Genomic DNA, 21103 nt, shown 5'->3' with positions numbered 1-21103 from the left:
CTACACTAGGGTCTCTAGGTTGCCAGGGCTGGGGGGCGGGGTTTGCTCTTGGGTGCTGCTTGCCTGGCATATGAGGAGAGCGGAATCCAGTTCCCAGTGTAGACTACTCCACACATGCCTACACTCTCCAGCCTCCCCAGTGAATTAGGAACCTTCCAGAATTCCCAGAGGGGCACATTTCAGGTATTGTGACCACTTGGCCAAGTCTGGTACTCCCCTGTACCCATCCAATATCCATCCCAGTTAGCTTCCAGTTGAAATCTATTCCCTCAGCAGCTGCATGGTGTAATAAACTGAGTGTTATGTTCAGTCCTCCCCTAAATTCATGTGCTGAAGCCTTATCCTCTAATACGGTGGTGTTTGGAGGCACTGTGGTCCAAATGTTGACCTTCCCCCAAAGCTCACATGGCACCCAGTACCCTGTGTGCTGGGATTAGAAAGTGGGCTCTTTGGGGTAGTACAAGTCACAATGCCTCGGCTCACATGGGTGAGATTAGCGTCCAGATGACAGGTTGAAGGGTACGCCCCTGCCCCTTTCCCTTCTGCCATGGTAGGAAAGTAGACGGAGCCGTCTCTGAGCAGGCTGTGAGCCCTCACCGCCTCGGCGTCTGCCAGCGCCTTCGTCATGGGCTTTTCTGCGCCAGAGCCGTGAGCAATGAACTTCCATTGCTTAGAAATCATCCCGTTGAGTCATTGCTCAGCCTTTTGGTCAAGTGTAGAAATGACCCAGTTGAAAGAATTTTCTTACGGCTGCAGGAAGAGACTGAGATAGGAGGTGTTTAGGTTTACCTGAAGCCATGAGGGAGGAGCCCCTGACATGGGATTGGTGCCTTTGCAAGAGAAGGAAGGGAGAGCAGAGCTCGCTCTCTCCCAGCGAGGTCGCAGCAAGACGGGGCAGCTGGCTGCGAGCGGGGGAGTGGACCCTCACCAGGAAGTGGCCCCTTGATCCTCCTTCCCAGCCCCAGAACGATGCGAGTAAATGTCTGCTGTGTAGCTCAGGCCGTCTGTGGGGATTGGATTGGATAACCAGAGCTGGCCAAGGTGGCCCAGCAGCTGCCTGTGGTCCTTGGCTCAGGTTCTTGGTTTGTAGAGGAGCCCCTGCGGCCCCCCTCCAGGTGCTACCAAAGCAAAGCCCCAAGGCTGGGGTGCAAGAGTGACCGAGGGGAAGGTTGCCTGGCCCGGGAAGTTGTCGTTTCTGAAAGAAAGGTTACTCTAAAGAGACTCCATGGACGCACACAAGGCTAGCCCCCCATCTGTGAAAACAGGACAGGAAAGGGCTCAGCCAGGAAGCCACAAACCAGCACCACGGAGGCGCAGTCACAAGGGCCCCTCCTTTCTGCGCCCCCTCCCCGTTTCCTGTGTGTGCTTGCCAGGTTAGCCCACCCACACACAGATACCGCCAGCGGCGAGAACCAGGCAAACCTATAGAGTTCCGGGCCTTTGTTTCTTTCTCTGTACCCTTAGAGGCCTGACACTGACACATCAGTAGTCAGGTGTCTGTGCCTTCAGAGCTATTTTTAATCTGATGGGTACATTGCTGAATGTCCTTGTTAGTGGCTTTTATCACTGAGATGAATGCTTTCACAGTGATAAGTTATGCTTACTTTTATTATTTTGTTACCTGGTCACTTTTTAAGAATGAGCCCTTGTGTTGAGAGCTCAGAACTTGCAACGCCATTGGTTTTCTTTCCTATTGATGCCATAGAAAATTAGTACAAATCTAGTGGCTTACCACAACAGAATCCATCACAGTTCTGCACGCAGAAGTCTCAAACCCAGGGGTCAGCAGGGCCTCGCTCCCTGTGAAGCCTCACGGGCAGAGCCTTCTTTGGTCTTCCAGCTTCTGGTGGCTCCGAGCCTTGGATGGCTTGTGGCCGCACCACTCCGTCTTCCTGTGGCCCTCTCTTCTCTGTGTGTCCCTCCTCTATGTGTCTTTGATAAGGACACTTGGCATTAGATTTAGGAGCTACCCATATGGTCCATAATGGTCTCATTTTTCTCATTTTGAGATCCTTAAGTATATCTACAAGAGCCTTTTTTTTCCCAAGAGGCCACATAAACAGATTCTGGGGTTAGGACATAGGCATATCTTTTTGGCACAACTATTCAACCCATGATAGCCATCAGTTAAGACCACAGAGGTGTGGAAGGAAAGGTGAGCATTTTGCACACATATGCACACCCACTGTGGTCAGTGCACAGCTGGGTATCTGGAAGTGACCACTGAACCAGGCTGACGTAAGGGTTCCATTTCTTCCCATTGGCTGGGGTTCTTAGTTACTGGACAGCCTGTGGGCTGAGTGCTTTTGCGTGAGATTTCCTGTGACACTGTCAGGTCATGTAATACTATAGGCTGGGCCTTGGCCATTCCTCTAGTGATCTCGTCCAGCCAGTGAGCTTGAAATTCTAACTTGAACCTGCAGTACCCAAGTTGATCATGCTGGCTCCAGTCTTCTTCCAGGATGCCAGTTCTTCGATTCACCTTCCCGCTCCCCAGCTGGCTTTCTAATCTCTATGTAAAGATGAAACTAATAACCCTCTCCTAACAATTTGATTCTTCTTTGGTCTTCCCCCATCTTCATCAACTGCAGCTCTGTTCTTTCAATTAATTGTATCTCAGGCCGATCCTTAAAAATGTTGTATCCTGGAGTTTTCCTTGGGTTCTTTCTTTCTCTTACATTCTATTCAGTCTGTTGAGAAATATGTCAGCTCTGCCATAAAAAAATAGTCAGATTATGATTTTCTTCTCACTGTCTCCATTGCCTCCTTGGTTCAAGTCATCAGCATCTCCTACCTGCAATAATGTGTTTGCCTCCTAACTCTGTCTTTATCCCCATTTGATCCATTCCACAGGTGGAAGCCATTGTGACTTTTTTTTTAAAAAAAGATTTATTTATTTATTTTAAAGTCAGAGTTACATAGAGGAGAGGCAGGGGGAGAGAGAGAGAGAGAGAGAGAGAGGGGTCTTCCATCCGCTGGTTCACTCCCCAATTGGCCACAATGGCCAGAGCTTTGCCGATCCAAAGCCAGGAGCCAGAAGCTTCTTCCAGGTCTCCCATATGGGTGCAGGGGCCCAAGGACTTGGGCCATCTTCTATTGCTTTCCCAGGCCACAGCAGAGAGCTGGATCAGAAGTGGAATAGCTGGGACTTGAACCGGCACCCATACGGGATGCTGGCACTGCAGGTGGCCACTTTACCTGCTATACCATAGCGCTGGCCCCCATTGTGACTTTTTAAAACAGAAGTCAGCAGAAGGGATGTATTTAAGGCATAGCTTAGATTATACAGTCTTGCTGTAAACCCTCCACTGACTATCTCACCCAAAATAAACCCCAGCGTCCGCACCTTGGCCTGCATCAGGGATCAGCAAGAAATTGCCACTAGACCAGATATGGCCCTCCACTCAGTTCTGTAAATACTTTTATTAGAACACAGCCATACTCATTTGCTTATGTATTATGTATGACTGCCCTTGAAGTACATGGCAGAGTAGAGTAGTTGTACCAGGCATCCTATGTCCCACACAGCCTAAAATATTTACTACCTGGCCCTTTACAGAAAATTGCTGACCCCTGACCTTCCGTGCTCTCTCCACCCCAGCCCCTCTGTCCTCTTCATGGTTCTTCAAAGGCACCAAACACCCTAGAGCCCCACTGACACCCACCTTGGAGCTTTTGTGCTTTCTAGCCCGTTGTGTGAAAGGCTCTTCTCCCTGAAGCCATCCAGTCTGTCTGACTTCCTCCAGGGGTCTGTGATAAAGCCTGCATATCAGAGAGAGCTGTGCTAGTCACGCATGTAAAACAGTAGCCCTTGGTCATTTACCTTGCTTCCTGTGTCTTCTTTGCAATTCTCAAAACCCAATATATTATTTGTGTGTTTACTGCTTACCACCTCCCGCTCCAGAGAGAAGGATTTTGTTTACTCAATTTGCTGAACTAATGAATGACAAATCATTTAATGATGGATGCATGGATGAATGGGTGGATTATCCAGTACTAAAGTCAACAGAGACTACCTAGAACTCCATGTTGCCATCATTTTCACCATGATGGGGGCTCGGGACAGGCATTCAGTTGGCTGTGGCCATGGGTGTTGAGCGCAAGAAAGAACCTTCCTTCCTCCTATGGGGTCCTTGAGACTGATGTGAATTGTGAATCATTATGGTAAAAGGAATGTCCTGATCCTATGGCCCACGTGAAATAAAACTTTACCTGTCCCATTGGAGTGACCTCCATCACTCACCCCTCCTATTCTAGGCAAACACTGCATATTGCAGGAAAGAATTGTAAAGGTGTTATTTTTGAAGATATTTTACTAGAGGGACTTTTCTGATAAAATCCAACTGGTACTTTTCTGAGGCTGTTAATTGTTCTTTATTCCTCTAAATCTCAGCTTGCCTCGAGAGCCCTTCCTTGTGGTTTCTCGGTATATCAGAATGTTTGACAGAGCAGTCTTATTTTTAACAGAGCATTTTTATTTTTCAGGGACAATTCTTGTGTTCTATTCAAGTCAATTAAAGAGAAGGCCTCTTGTTACCTCTTAGGGCTCCTTCTCACTTCCCCAGAGCTCTACCTCCTGTCTGTGCATACAGCAGAAGAAGAAGGGATTTGGCCCTGGGAACATGAAACCCTCTCTTGCTCCACGCAGAAGGAAGTCTGTTTTTTTTCTCTGCATTATTTTTTCCAGCCAGTGTGGATGGATCAGCTGAAGTCCTGGCCGGATCCTCCTACCAGGATCATTTATTCTATTTCATCCGCTTGCTGCCAGGACCGGCTTCAGCTCACAAAGAGTCGCACATCCGTTCTGCAGAGACTGCTTCTTCAACTGCTCCTTCTCTAGTGCTAAGCAGCTGGTGGAGTTGTAGCAACCGTGGCTCCCTTCTTTCCCATGGGCACGGCCTAACCAGCTACTCCCAGGGAATGGGTCTCCCAAGGTGCCAGTTCCCGCCTGGTCAGGAAGAGTCTGAGGAGCCTCTGGCCCAGGGGCACTTGGAGTCCCTTTTACTGCCCATCGTTTTTTGTCTTAATTAGAGACTTCTTGAGCGAGTTAATCCACCTCCTCAGGCTGACCTAACCCTGGAGCCCTGTTTCCCCCTCCCCCTTTTGTCTGCTCATCACGGTAACCACCATTTGTTGAACACCTGCTTTGTGCTCACTGTTGTACTAAGCTCTTTACATGTTTATGGTCCACAGAAATCCAGGCAGTTACTTCTATCTTGAAAACAATCTCAGGACAGCGTCTCATTTCAAAAAAATGTTAGTCTATCATTTGAAAAATCACTAGAAACCAGTTTCAATCTTTACTATAATCTCTTTATGGGGGTACCTGATTGAGGAATAGCTGTCAAGGTAGGTGGCATCATTTCCTAAAACTCTCATGACCCTTTACTGATTGGGACTAAAACAGTGATTCATGTCTGTCTACTCCAAGGTCAGACATGGGTGATTGTTTTGGTTCTACTTGATAAAAGTCTATAATATGTTCCACGGTCTGTGGTAAGAAAGTATCACAAGTAGGGTGGCTTAAAACAACAGAAGTGCATTGTCACACTCTTAGAAGCACGTACAGGGAGCCCTTCCCTGCTCTCTAGCATCCAGTGATTTGCCAGCAATCTCGTAGATGCAGTGCTCAAATCTTGCATCTTCACGTGATGTTCTCCCTCTGTGCATGTCTCCTTCTATGCCCAAAGTCCCCATATTTATAAAGATACCAATCATTAAGGATTAGAGCCAATGCTAACGGCTTCATTTTAACTTGATTCGTCTGCAGAGCCCCCTTTTTATCAAATCAGAGCACATTCTAAGCCACGGGTGCTGAGACTGCAGCCTATCTTTTTGCAGGGATGCAATTCAGCCTGTAACATTATCTTACTAGACGCATGTGTAAAGTTCTCTGGAACCCAGAGGAGGAAGCAGAAACTCTGTCACAGGGACTCAGGGAGGGTTTCCTGGAAGCCCTCCTAGTTCTGCCTGGGTCATAAGAATAACTGGGAGCCCAAGGCAAGAGAGGACAGGAGGGAGAGGGAAGCGTAGCAGCTGCTCAGCACAGAGGATGCGAGAGCACACTGTGATGGGACAGCGGGGACAGCACGAGCCTGACTAGAGGCTGGGACATGGAGCACAGTGCGGGCAGAGAGGACCGGGCAATGCGACTGGAGAGGATGCACGGAGCTAAGTCCCAAGGACCCTTCCCACCATGAGCTAAAAGAGTTTGGGTCTCAGTCTTGCAAGTGGAACATAAGGAACCAATGAGGGTTTCCAGCCGAAGTTACCTGCTTTGAATTTGGCCTCATCTGTCTGACATCTTTTTAACTAATAATTAAGCAAGACATTTTGAATCAAGGCTTATGTGTATTGTACTTATTAAAATCTTCAATTGCATTATATTTAAAAGAGGAATGCTTGGTTTTCAGGAGTAAAGAATATGGAGAGTGAATTGAATCAAGTGTGGAAAGCAATTTATTGGCCAGCGTATCAGGTTGGGTTTCTGGGTTGGAGGTTTGTTTTTTTTTTTTTTTTTTTTTAGATTTATTCTGTTTATTTAAAAGACAGAGTTACAGAGAGAGGTAGAGACAGAGAGAGAGAGGTCTTTCATCTGCTGGTTCACTCCCCAGATGGCCGCAACGGCCAGAGCTGTGCTGATCCGAAGCCAGGAGCCAGGAGCTTCTTCCAGGTCTCCCATGTGGGTACAGGGGCCCAAGGACTTGTGCCATCTTCCACTGCTTTCCTGGGCCATAGCTGAGAGCTGGATTGGAAGAGGAGCAGCCAGGACTAGAACTGGCGTCCCTACGGGTGCCGGCACTGCAGGCCAGGGCTTTAACCCACTGTGCCACAGCACCAGCCCTGAGTTGCAGGTTTTCATGGAGGGAGTATGTTGGCAAGGACTCTTAAAATATGCTTTTGAGGAGGGAAGAAAGCAGGATTGACCAGCTGGTAAAGCTGGGTGATGAGGCAGACACAGCAAAGGCCTCAGACTGTGTGACGTGGAGCCCTGGCATAGCCGATGAGAGCTGTTGCAGACTGGCATGACAGGGCCGGGCCTTGAAAAGCTTCTGTTTACAAGTCGCTAAATGTGGTGTGACCTTGCACAAAGGCCACTGTTTGGGCCAGGGTAGGCCTAATGGAGGACAGTGGGGTGCTTGGCTGTCATGTTGTTCCTGTCATTCATTCATTCATTCATCCTGAAAAGCAGAGATAGAGACATTTCTCCCGTCCACTGATTCACTTTCCAAATGCCTACAAGGACCAGGTCTGAGTCAGGCCTTAAACCAGGAGCTCAGAACTCCACCTGGGTCCACGGGTGGCAGGGCTATAACTACATGGGTCATGACTGCTGCCATCCACGCTCTTCATTAGAAGGAAACTGGAGTCAGGAGCTGGAGCCAGGAATGCAAGTGAGGTTCTCCACAGTAGAATGGGGCCATCTTGACTGGTAGACAAATCACACACCCCTGCTGCATTGCTTCTAAACTCCCGGCCTCTAAGATGGCTTACAAAGTTCCTAGGCCATAGAATTTTATGGGACCACAGTTGTACAGATGTATGTGGCCCGTAGTTAACCAAAATACCATTATGCAACACTTGACTGTAAATTGTTCTGGTCATGGGGACAAACCATCCAGTCCTTTTCCTGTTTTGCTTCTGACCTACAAATAAAGGCTAGAGAATAGTGAAAGGCAAAGGCAGTTTGGGGTCATCACATATGTGATAAAGTAAATAAAGCAACATTAGCCAAATTGGAAGAAAAGCCTTTGAAATGTTTGCAAGAAAGCACCAGGAGGCCTTCAATAACCTGCAGGTTGAGATCCATGGGAAGTCTAAGTGTCTAATTTGCCATACCTGGAAGCCTGTATATGGCAGGGAGTAAGGGTCTTCCTGTAGGAAAAATAAAACAGACTTGGAGGGGGGCTTCTCTAAACAGCGACTGATAAAACTGAGAAAGCTTTCTTTGTTATCACGGCACATGTGGTAGTTTAGTGAGGAGATAAGCATCTTATTCTGTCACTTGTAAAAAGTGATTCATTAATAGAGAAAGAAATATTGACTCATTAGTGACAGTTGATGAGCCGTGGGTAGAGTGCTGATTTGCTGCTCCCACCATTTGCGTAAGAAGCTGTGTGCATATTAGAGACGGTGAAGAGGGAGAAGGCAAGGCTGATCCAAACCTCCGGGCTTACCCTCCTCTCTCTCTCTCTCTCTCTCTCTCTTTCTCTCTCTTTAAAATCTTATCTATTTATTTGAGAGACAGAAACAGAAACACACATGCATGCGTGCACACACATACAACCACAGATCAATCTTCATTGGTTGATTCACTGCTCAAATGCACTCAAGGCTTAGGGTTGAGTCAGGCAGATGCCAAGAATTGGGACCTCAATCTGGGTCTCCCAAAAGGATTCAGGGAGCCAACCCCTGGAGACATCACAGCTGCCTCCCAGGGTGTGTCTTAGCAGGAAGCTGGAACTGGAAGCAGAACTGGGACTTGAACCCAGGCACCCTGATATGGGATGTTGACGTTCCAAGTGGCATCTTAACCACGGTACCAAATGCCTGCTACCCAGCTTTCCCTTCTGTTACCTGTCTCTGGGCCCTGCTGGGTTTTAGCTACTCTCTTCCTCCCACCGAATCATCATCGTAAGCACTTCCACAGGAGAGAGCTCTTGTGCACAGGGCTCCTGTTGCAGAATGAGTGTGTAACAGATAGTTGCTGATGGTTTGAATGAACAAGCCATTCTGCAGCTTGGTAGGAGTAGGCTGGAGAACTGCAGGGAGGAGACAATAGCTTGGGGAGCTTGTTACCCTACTAGAAGGACCTGTCAGAATTGGGGTCACACCTGGGTTTATGTGACTGCAAAGTTAGAGTTCCTTGTATGTCATTGTGGACAACAGTGTTTCTCCTGACTAGACCTGTAGGGCACATATTGCAATGCAGTTCTGACACAGGACAATTCTGGTGTTAGCTCAGACCTCACAGGTTGAGGGCAAGTATATAGGACACCCCTCTTCTCAGGCCTCAGCCATAAGCTTCAGGGATCCCAAGTCATCTACACTTTTGACCAACTGGCTACAAATTTCAGGGTTCCCACTACTCACTCAAGTTTGATAATTTGCTAGAACCACTCACAGAAGCCAGGCGAATGCTATACTTGAACTACATGTTTGATGTTAAAGTGAGGATATAGCTTTCCTCATGGGCACTGTCTGCCTCACAGGGAAAAAAACAAAAACAAAAACAAAAACAAAACCACACATCAGAACCAGAACAGCTAGATTTCCACTTAGGCCACCAAAGATTAGGGATGGGACTGAGCACCCTCTTAGATGACATTAAAGACTGCCTCCCTGGTCTGCTTTACCAGAAACCAGGGGGAAGAGGAGCAAGGTAGGCAGCAGGAGCAATGTACAGATAGGTAGGCAGGCCAATTAGTTGCTGCTTTACACAGTGATCTGCCATCAGGGAGACCCAACAGGCCAGTCCACCGCAAATGGCATTGGTTTATGATGCAGAAAGCCAGGCCTTCAGATGGACCCAGGAGTCAGCTTTTGGACAGTCCTGGCGGCTCTGCCAACCAAGAGCTGGGTCACTGGAAATGGAGCTGCCCTGGGGGTTGAAGGACTCCTGGGTCAGAGCCACAGGCGCTGTTGGCTCTAAGCTGAGAAAAGCCCTTCACTCAGCCCAGCTGCCAGAGTAAGCACTGTTGAGGGGACGGCCAAGCAGCATTGCAGGCAGCACTGTACATTTGCTTTCAGGGATGCCACCTACCATCTGTGCAGGCCAGTTCTCCTCCCTGGTCAGCCAGGTTATGGAAGTCAACAGGATGCCTTCCCTAAGGAGGTCACACCTCCCTTATGATGTCTCTTCCAGAACCCCATGTGAACAGATAGATAGGTCTGGCCAGGCCTTAAGGTCCACCTGATTATTATCAAGCCTCTCCTGTCAGTTTCTGTTTGCCTCTCAATGGGAACACTCCCTCATGGTTTAGACAGCACCTTTCTTAGGTCCCCTAGTAATGACTCTGTCCTTTGTTTTAGACCCTGGGAATTTAATCTGCTTGTTAGATTCCTCTTCTCCAGACTGGAGACAGTGAAATTCTAGATGGCCATGCACCTGAAACCTCGCGTGGATCTTTAGCAAGAGCAAAAGTGCTTGCCCTACTCCTTTAAGAATCTCCAGTCTTATCAGGAGAATAGCAAGGGAGTGGTGACTCCACCCTTCTGAACTTTACTGGCCTAAAAAAATTAGGTATCCCACCCTTTGGATGGCTCTTTTGTTTTATCGTGAGCAAGCCAGACAGGGTTAAAAGATTGCAAGTCAGGTCTTTTGATGAGTTTTGTCCTTGTCTTGTAACTAAACATCAACCAGATTGCCAAGTTTTTTCTTCTCCAAAATTGAGCTTACAAACCTCACTACCACCAACCTCCCTTGGAGCCCCTCTCCACACTACTCTGGCTGGAGGTCTCTGATTTAAAATAAATCTTCCTTTTCTCTTAAAAAAAAAAAAAAAGACACAATGGGAGCTGGCAATGTGGTGTAGGGGGTAAAGCCTCCACCTGCAGTGTCAGCATCCCAAATGGGCTCTCTCTCTCTCTCTTCTCTGCTTCTGTCTCTCTGTAATTCTACCTTTCAAATAAATAAATAAATGAATCTTAAAAAAATAAAGACACAAATGGGCATCAGACAATGAAGAAACAGCTCACAGGATTCCATACAAGAAGTTTCCATGTCCTTTGGGAGTGTCCCTGAGTTTCGGGTTTGCTGCTCAGGCATGATCAATGGATTTATGATCAATGGATTCATCAAATCACGGGCCACATAATCAAGCTTAATCTTCAGCTCCCCACCACTCCTTGGAGGTCTGGCTGATTGTCGTGGGGCTCCAATGTCAACTCCCTAATCAGTCACGCAGTTGGCCTTTGCAGCTGAAAGTCTGTAGGGGCCACTGTGAAGAACAAAGGCAGACCTATCACGTGGGAAATTCCAGAGGTTTGGAGGCGCCCTCCAAAGAGAAAAGGACAAAGGGCCGCCACATTCTTCAGGATCCAACCTCATTACCAAGCTCCGGTGATCCTGGGGTGGGTTGCTGAACTGCCTGACAAAGCTCCCTCTCCCCGGGAGCTGCAGGTTTGCCTCTCAGGACAGAATGCACCTGCTAAGAAGCTGTCCAGCCTCCCAAAGAATGCATTTCATGCTCAGAAAACTCCCAAATTCTTCCTTACCTGAAACTCACATCTGCCTTCCTTTGAAGATCTGCTGGCTGATGAGTCTATTAATGAATTTCCACTCCAAGAAGCCAGAGTTCAGCTTATCCCACCACCTGTATGACAGAATTAGTTGCTCCTTAGGACACTGGCAAAAACTTGTGCCCAAGTCATCCCCTGGAGAGTTTCACCAACCGTGGGACCAAGCGCTAGACTGAGCCTGGCTCCTCTCAGAGACTACGGAAGGAAGGGAAACCGCAGCCCTGTTTGGCCTCCCACAAGCCTTACTTGTCCACTGGATGTGGCATCTTTACTTCTCAGGGGGCTGGGAATCCCCTCAACAGTCTGCTTTCTCTATTTTGAAATTATTTCAAAAGAATCAAGGAGTTGAACAGGTCAGTGCTAAGCACTCTCACAAATCGCATTTACCCAGACTCCCCTGTTGTTCAGATTGTCCAAGTTTATTATTTGCCACATTTGCTAGCTCTGTCTCTTCAGCACAAACACACGCAGACACACACACACACACCATGGTCATGGTTCTTTTTCTGAGCTCTTTCAGCACAAATTCCAGCAATATTGTTCCATCACTGAAATGTTCCCATGTTTACTTCTCCCAAATAAGGACACTCTTCTACAGAACACACCAGGACCACCCAAGTCAGGCCTTCAGCACTGCTCTGACGCTACCATCTAAGCCATAGACACCTTCCAGATTTCACAAACTGTCTCAGCGACATCTGTTTTTCCTGTTCCATCCAGGAGCACACACTGCTTAGTAGTTGTCATATCTCCTTAGTCTCCTCCAGTCTGGGAAAGTACAGGCCTTTGATTCTCAAGATCTCCAAGACAAGCCCTCACCCTGAGTCTAATGATTGGGTTCAGACCACAGACTCTTGTCAGGAGTCTCAGAAATGTCTCTGGGTGGCTGTGACTTGAAAGGAGTTCTCTGCTCCCCAGCCTTCCCTCATTTGCAAAGAGCACAGATCTGTTCACATCATAGCACAGGGATTCCAAACACAGCAGAATAGCTCGGCTCGACCCATCTTCCTACAGATAACAGTGACAAAACCTGAACAAAACTAAGCTCTGTGCAGGCACTGAAGAGGCTGATGGCAAACTGAAAGTGGAAGGAGCACTCGCGTGACAGGCCACGCCCAAGTGACTGATGAGAGTTGCAAGTTTGGAACTTTTGGCCTGAGCTTGTTTTCCAATATGAGAGGGGCTCTGGGACAGAAAGCTGCAGCCTTGCCTGTTTGAGGTTACAGAGGACAAAACCTGGGGCTGACAGAGCCAGGAAATTAGAGGTGACCCCACAAATGAAATCAGTTAAAATTCCTTAGCTTATAGAAGCTTCAAAAGTAAATGAACTACTTTGTACTGAACCAAATACACTGAAAACTACAAAACATTACTGAAAAAAACTGTAATAATATCTAAATAAATACATATGCCACGTTCAAGGATTGGTGGTCTCTATGCTGCTTTCCCATCAAGCTACAAATTTAACACAATCCCAGTTGTATTGCAGCAGACTTTTACAATAGATTCTGAAATTTATATGGGCATACAAAGCTGATTCTGAGATTTATATGGGCATGCAAAGACTTAAAATAGTGTAACAACCTTGCAGGGGCAATGGCAGAAAGCTTACCCTATTTGACCTCAAGAGCTCTGAAGCTATAGCAGTGCAGATAGGGTGGTACTAGCACAGTATGCACAAAGAGCAACAGAACAGAAGTGAGAGTTCAGAAATGGGCCTCAATTTAGATGGCCAGTGGATTGTTGACAGGCGGAAGAACAACTCATTTGGGAAAGGCAAGTCAATAGCCAATGCTGAACAACTGTAAGTCTATATGGAAAATATGAATTTTTAACCCCTACTTCACACACACACAAGAATCAGTTCATGATGGATCCCAGATTTAAATGTAGGAGTTATAACTATGGAGCCTATAAAAGAAGCCGTAGCTTTTCTTCCCAAACCTGAGAGCAGGTAAAGATCTCTCAGGATGCAGAAAACACCGGCTAAGAAAGAAAAGTTTGATGAATTATACTCTGTCAAGATTCTGGGAAGGAGATGAATAGTGAGCACACTATCGACCTGGAGAAGATAGTCAGAAAGCATATTGTACAAAGCACTTTTATCTGGAACCTCTGAGGATCTCCTGCAACTCAATAATAAGAATACAACTGAAAGAAAATGGGCACAAGATCTGAGCAAACATCTTACAAAGAAAGGTGTATAAATGGCCCAGAGGCAGATGAAAATGTGCTCAATACCGTTAGTCATAGGGAGATGCAAATTAAAAGCACAATGAGATACTACTTACTGTACACACCCACTACCATGCTAATATTGAATAGACTGACAACAGCAAACATTAATGAAGATGTAGTATAACAGAAGTCTCAAATGACAGTGGAAATATAAAATGGAATAACTTTGGCAGTTTCTTATAAAGTCAAATATCATCTACCTTTGACCCAATAATACCACCCCTCATTCCTTATCAAATGGAAATGATAACATATATGCACAAAATACTTGTACGTTGTACATACTTGTACATCATAGAAATTTAATTCACGATAGCTAAGAGTTAGGGTTATCACATTGTCCAACATCAGGGGCCTGAATAAACATACTGTGATTCATTTATAGAGTAGAATATTACCCACCAATATAAAGGATCCAATCACTGATATATGAGGATATTTCCAAAAATTCATGGGAAAAAGGGGTGGGAGTGGTGGTGATTCAGTGGGTTAAGCCTCTGCTTGGAAGACCTGCATCTCATATCTGAGTGCCTAGGATCAAGTCTTGCCTCCACTTTCAATCCAGCTCCTTGCTAATGCACCTGGGAGGGAGCAGGTGATTCTCTAGTACTCGGACCCTTGCCACATGGGAGACTTGGATGGAATTCTTGGCTCTTGGCTTTGGGCTGGCCCAGCCCTGGCTGCTGCAGGCCTTTAGGAGTGAATCAGCAGATGGATGATCTCTCTCTCTCTCTCTCTCTCCCTCTCATTTTGCCTTTCAAATAAATGAATAGAACTTTAAAAATTCCTAGAAAATGAAATTAAAAGTTTATTTTGGTGCAAAAACTTTCTAAATCAAAGCTTATGGGATCTTCAAAAAATTCATGGAAATTGCATATTATGAAAAAACTACACATGAATTATTTTTTAAAAAGAATCAAAATAAAACTTATAATTCTATTTTTCCATAACATTTTTTCAGTGCCTTTATATGCTACAACATGGATGAATTCAGACATGCTGGAGAAACACATACAGACACACACAAAAATGATGTATGGGGTGGTCACTGTGGCACCTAGCAGGTTGAGCCACTGCCTGGGATAGCTACATGCCATGTCAGAGTGCCTGGGATCAAGCCCTGCTTCCACTTCTGATCCAGCTTCCTGCTAATGCACCTGGGAGGCAAGAGATGATGACCCAAGTACTTGGGTTCTTGTGACCCATTTGGGGACCCAGATGGAGGCTCTAACTTCTGGTTTAGTCCTGATTCATCCTTGACTATTGTAGGCATTTGGGGAGTGAACAGTAAATGGAAGAGTCTCATTCATATTCATTCATTCTCTTCCTCTCTCTTTCTGTCTTTCTGTCTCCTTCTCCCTCTTCCTCTCTCCGTGTCACTTTGCCTTTTAAATAAATAAATCTGTGTTTTAAATCTCATATTCTGAAGAACTACATTTATATGTAGTTAAAGAACCTGCAAACTAATTAAAGTGGGGAGGTGGAGTTGTGTGGCATTGTCTGGAGGTGGGAGTAGGAGTGGGCCATGGAGACAAGCAGGAATACAAGGGAACTCTTGAGGGGTCTGGAAAGCACTTTATCTTAACTGGTATGTGGGTTACACCGGTGTATTCAAGTATCAAAATTGCACGGCCAAAATTGTGCAGTTTAATGTAATCAGATTTTACAGTAGCAGAAGAACTGTAAAGAAATACTGTTAGTTGAATCACAGCTGGGGAGTAGGTGGTGGTATAGATGGAGCAAGAATGGCAGCCCGTGGGTCACTGTGGAAGCTGGGTGTGCACTAGGAGATGTATTATACTCTTTACTTCGTGAATGCTTTCAGTTTTCAGTAATAAATAGCACAGGGGTCCTCACCCAAGGAGACAGGACATTAACTGAGTGGATTTCAACTAGGCAGAGGAAGGCTCTGAGTTTAGAAACACAGAGGTGGGGACTCCAGGTGGGGCTCAGAAGTATGGGGCAGCTCTGAGCAGTATGTCCAGATGGCCTGGAGGATAGAGCCCCAGAGAAGATCTGTGGAGAAGTGGGTAGCGACAGTGACAAAGTTGTCTGCTTCACTGCCTTCAACTCTGCCCTCTGCCCGTGCCCCGCTCCCTCTCCCTGTGGAGCTGTCATTGATTGCAGCCGTCCTGCCCGTGCTGCGGCCTCAGGTCTGGGCAGGATTTGCTACCACTGCTAACACGTACATCCTGTGCCTCAGTGTCCCCACCTACCTCACCAATGAGTGATCGATGTTTCTGTTTCCTAATGGGAAAGGGACTTTTCAGACCAAGGTTTTGCAGGTTTAAAACCTCATGGAACCCAAGAGGACCAGCAGGAGGCAGCTGGACCAGACACAGGGATACTGTGGCAGACAGATAATTGGGTGCTCCTTCAAACAGTACCATTTAAATATGAATTTGATGTTTTTGTAGAGGAGATTGAAAGAAATAATTTTCTTCTAGAAAAATGGTATTCCTCTTTCTTTTTGCTCCAATTAAAGAGTTTTTGCATTTGACTGACTAAATTAAAAACTTCAGGTTAGGGGACAGCACTGTGGCATAGTGAGCTAAGCCTCTGCCCGCGGTGCCAGCATCCCATTTGGATGGCAGTTTGTGTCTCAGCTGCTCCTTTTCAAATCCGGCTCTCGGCTATGGCCTGGTAAAGCCGTAGAAGGTGGCCCAAGTGCTTGGGACCCTGCACCTGTGTGGAAGACCTGGAAGAAGCTCCTGGTTCTTGGCTTTGGATCAGCTTAGCTCTGGCCTTTGCAGCCTTTTGGGAAGTGAACCACAGATGGAGGACCTATCTCTCTGTCTCTGCCTCTCTCTATTACTCTGCCTCTCAAGTAAATAAATAAAATCTTAAAAAAAAACTTGGGAGGCAAGTTTAGAAAATCATAAAGTCTAGGAGAGTTTTCAAGATGGCAGAATAGGGAGGGAACTTACTGCTCTAATCTAGGGGAAGAGAGTTTTTAAAAAAGTGGAGAGAGTGCAATCTCAGGGAAGAATTAAGGAGAAAATGGTGGAGGAAACTCCACAGAAATTAGAGGGACACTGTGGACCCCCATGGAGGTTGTGGATGCACACAACTCAGGACTCCAGAGCCAAGAGCCTCAGCACTGGCTTTGGAGTGAGGTGAGACCAGACTGCAACAGCCCAAGCCACTGGCGATAAAGCTGTGGGAAGAGCCTGGCATGGGCTTGGCTTGGAGCCCTGTGGCGGGGGCAGTGTACCTGCCAACCTAGAGGGAAAAGGGTGGGGCACGTTTCTCTCTGGAAAAATGACAGGGCCAAGTCGTTACTTATTTATAGTAACCTTGAATGTAAATGACCTCAACTCTCCAGTTAAAAGATACAGACTGACTGAATGAATTAAAAAACAAAACCCATCTATTTGATGCCTACAAGAAACACATCTTATCAACAAAGATACACACAGACTGAAAGTGATAGGATGGAAAAAGATATTCCATGCTAAAGGAAACCAAAAAAGAGCTGGTGTAACCATTCTAATATCAGACAAAATAGACTTTCACACAAAAACTGTTAAAAGAGACAAAGAAGGGCCCTATGCAATGATTAAGGGATCAATTCAACAGGAAGATGTGATTACATCAAATTGAGAAGCTTCTGCACTGCCAAAGAAACACTTGGCAAAGTGAAGAAGCAACCGACAGAATGGGAGAAATTATTTGCAAATTATGCAAATGATAAAGAATTAATAACCAGAATATATAAAAAGCTCAACAACAACAAAACAAACAACCCAGTTAATAAATGGGCAAAGGACTTAAACAGAAATTTTTCAAAAGAGGAAATCCAAATGGCCAATAGACACATGACAAAATGCTCATGATCACTAGCTGTCAGGAAAATGCAAATCAAAACCATAATGAGGTTTCACTTAACCGCAGTTAGAATGGCTTTCATACAGAAATCAACAGACAACAAATGCTGGCAAGAATGCGTGGAAAAGATACCCTAATCCACTCTTGGTGGGGATCTAAACTGGTACAGCCACTGTGGTAGACAGTATGGAGATACCTCAGAAATCTGAATATAGACCTACGCATGACCCAGCCATCCCACTCCTGGGAATTTACCCAAGGGAATTAAAATCAGCACATGAAAGAATTATTTGTACCCCCCATGTATACTGCAACTCAATTCATAATAGCTAAGATATTGAATCAACCCAAATGCCTATCAACTAAAGATTGGATAAGAAAACTATTGGGATATGTACACCATGGAATACTACACAGCAGTAGAAATAAAATGAAATCCAGTCATTTGCAACAAAATGGATGAAGCTGGAAAAAATCATACTTAGTGAAATAAGCCAGTCCCAAAAGTACAGCTACCATATGTTCTCCCTAATCTGTGATAACTAATGGAGCACCTAAAAGGTAATCTATAGAAGTGAAGTGAACACTTCAAGATGCAATGACTTTGAACAGCCCTTGTCTTGACTGTTGAGGAACAGTTTTTTTTATATACAATTTGTTGAACTCTTTATTTAGTGTAGAGTTAATCATATGTGTATAAAGTTCATTGAAAATAGATCTTGGTAAAAAATAAGAATGGGAATAGGAGAGGGGTGGGAGTATGGATAGGAGGGCAGGTATAGTGGGAAGAATCACTAAGTTCATAAGGTTGTATTTATGGAGTGCATGAAGTTTATATTTCTTAAATAAAAGGTTTCTGGGAGGAAAAAAATAAAATCATAAAGTCTAAATAACCAGTGCCCCCCTTCCTGGTCAGATAAAGACCTTCTGTGCATCATTCAGTCTCTACACAGGTGTAGGCTTGTTGTCACACACAGTACAAAGGCAACAGAGAGAGGTCAGTGCCTACAAGTTTTAGAGTTTGCATCCAAGGCTACTTTTTTTTTTTTGCCAGGCAGAGTTAGACAGTGAGAGAGGGAGACAGAGAGAGAGTTATAGACAGTGAGAGAGAGACAGAGAGAAAGGTTTTCCTTCCGTTGGTTCACCCCCCAAATGGCTGCTACAGCCAGCGCGCTGCGCCGATCTGAAGCCAGGAGCCAAGTGCTTCCTCCTGGTCTCCCATGTGGGTTCAGGGCCCAAGCACTTGGGCCATCCTCCACTGCCTTCCCTGGCCACAGCAGAGAGCTAGACTGGAAGAGGAGCAAGCGGGACAGAACTGGCGCCCCAACTGGGACTAGAACACGGGGTGCCAGCGCCACAGGCAGAGGACTAGCCTAGTGAACCATGTGCTGGCCCCAGGCTACTTTAAGGAGTGGACTCGGTGCAACAATTAATTACATGTGGGAGTACCTGAGAAACCTGAGTTAAAATGGTACCAAGTGATTTCATGACCAGGCAGAGCTATAGATGGGCTTCCAGGCTCTGCCCAATTGGTTCTCATGTTATTCCAGCTCTGGCTCTAGGCCAGGACACTATGGCATTTGGCTATTGGGCACGTGGCCTCCTTAACCTTTGGATAACAAGAGGAAGGGCAAGAGGGCACCTGGTTTCTTGCCAGCACTGCATTTCCTGTGCTCATGCTTCCTGTGTGGGGACCATGGCACTCAATCCCTTGACATGAGCCTTGTCCATCTATCTCAACCACACCATCCCATGAAGCAACTTGCCCTAATGGAAACTCTCAGGGTCCAGTGACCCAGGGTTCAGAATTTCAGCTTAATTCCATGGGCTAAATGAACTATATCAGTTTTCTATCAGCCAAGTGGGAGGGCCATTTGGTGAAAAATGTATGTAAAGTGCTTAGCAGTGTTTGGCCCAGATGCTCAGTACTGGGGGCTAAGTTGGAAAACAGAAGGTACTTTTTACAAATTATTAATTGCCTTCAGGGCCTGCACTGTAGCACAGTAGTAAAGCTGCCATCTGTGGTGCTGGCATCCCATATGGGTGCTACTCCACTTCTTATCCAGGTCCCTGCTCATGTGCCTGGGAAAGCAGCAGGAGATGGGTGCAGGTGCAGGGAGTCCCTGCACCCATGTAGGAGACCCAGAAGAAGCTCCTGGCTCCTGGCTTTGGATGGGCCCAGCTCCAGGCATAGTGGCCATTTGAGGAGTAGACTGGTGGCTGGAGGATCTCTCTCTCTCTCTCTTACTTTGTGTGTGTGTGTGTGTGTGTGTGTGTGTGTATAACTCTGCCTTTCAAATAAAATAAATACATTTTTTGTAAAAATTGACTTGATTGGAATGCAATGCAGAGGCACAGAGTCTGTGCTCTTTCCTCTGCATTTTCTCCTTCACTCCTGCTCTCTCCTCTCAGCTCCTGTATCTCTGTCTCATTTTGCCAGATTGTTCAGTCACTGGGTAGAACACGGGGGGCAGCAAGTCTTCACTAAGTGCTAGAGAATCAGAGACAAGTAAAACATTAAGATACAATCTTGCCCTAGGGAATCACACTTCTGGGAAGTGCATGAGGATTGTGGGAGCCCAGGAGAGGACCTCCCGGAGCCACGCCCCTTTTGTCTTCATAGGAGATCATCACCTCCATCCTGCTGAGCGGGCGGATCGGGCCCAACATCCAGCTGGCTGAGTGCTATGGGCTGAGACTGAAGCACATGAAATCAGACGAGGTCCACTGGCTGCACCCACAGATGACGGTGGGTGAGGTGCAGGACAAGTATGAGTGTCTACACGTGGAAGCCGAGTGGAGGTAGGAATAAGGGAAGATGCCTATGGGGTACAGAGGTGCTGGGAGGTCCTCCCTCAGAGCACTCCCCAACCTCAGATTCTTCTGGAAAACTTGAGTGGCCTTCTAGGCTTTGTCCTGAGACATCCAATGCATACATTTCCCAAGGCTTCGCAGGCTGGCGGGCATATCCACATCCCTGGGCAGATCCCCAGGACTGTCTACAGACAAAATGCAGGTGGCAGGGAGAGCCCAGGTCAAGGGCTGGTCTCTGAACCCCAGGAAAAGAGCTGTGTGAGGAAGAAGAGATGGAGAGTTAGGGCTTGCTCCAGCACCCCAGACACCTGCTCTCTGCCCAGCCACAGAGATGGGAAGGAAGACTCAAGACCTGAATGGGTGGCCAGGAGCCTCCAGGGCAGCCCTTTGCATGCTGGGGGGTGGGGGATGCTTCTGTCCTTGGGGTCCTGCTCCCTCCTTTAGACCCCGAGAGTCTGACTGACCTGTTGCAGGTATGACCTTCAAATCCGCTACCTGCCAGAGGACTTCATGGAGAGCCTGAAAGAAGACAGGACCACGCTGCTGTATTTTTACCAACAGGTAAAAAGTGCAAAATCTTCCTATCCCTGGGGTCCCGGGGCACCTTCAATGCCAAGTGCTCTCCATCTCTCCTAGGCACACAGAAAGACAAAGACCGGGAGGGCCCAGTCCAAGAAACTGCTCTTAAAATTATCCCTGGGTCCATAGTCCTCTCTTTCTGCTGTTTAAGTGCTAGCTTGCCTGCCCCGGAGCTCCCAGGTCCTGTTGGACTTTGCCGGCGGCCCAGGAGGCCTGGCTCATGAAGCAGGAAGAGCCGGTCCAGAGGAAAGCCTGTAGTATTTAACACACGTGCTCTGTAGCCGCATTTACCTGGCTTTTAGCCCAGCTCTGCTGCTTGCTCACCTATTCCTGGGGACTTTGTTTACCTGCATGAAGCCGTGTCTTCTCTAAAGTGCAGATGATAATAATACCAATAATATCC

The 21103-nt window shown here is 46.6% G+C and overlaps 1 protein-coding gene across 4 annotated transcripts in view; it reads left to right on the top strand.

The window, feature by feature from the left end:
- The window catches only part of PTK2B (protein tyrosine kinase 2 beta), a 125197-nt gene that overhangs the window by 70165 nt on the left and 33929 nt on the right, over positions 1-21103 (top strand). For all 4 annotated transcript variants that reach the window (XM_051831880.3, XM_051831897.3, XM_051831887.3 and 1 more), the window contains exons 3-4: positions 19931-20109; positions 20595-20682. In XM_051831880.3, the coding sequence (XP_051687840.2) occupies positions 19931-20109; positions 20595-20682 (267 nt within the window). The remainder of the gene's footprint in view (positions 1-19930; positions 20110-20594; positions 20683-21103) is intronic.

Source organism: Oryctolagus cuniculus, chromosome 2, assembly GCF_051225735.1.
Source record: "Oryctolagus cuniculus isolate XC-2025 breed Fujian yellow rabbit chromosome 2, ASM5122573v1, whole genome shotgun sequence".
Lineage (NCBI taxonomy): Eukaryota > Metazoa > Chordata > Mammalia > Lagomorpha > Leporidae > Oryctolagus > Oryctolagus cuniculus.
The sequence above is the reverse complement of the archived record's forward strand: the minus strand, read 5'-3'. Positions and strand labels throughout refer to the sequence as shown.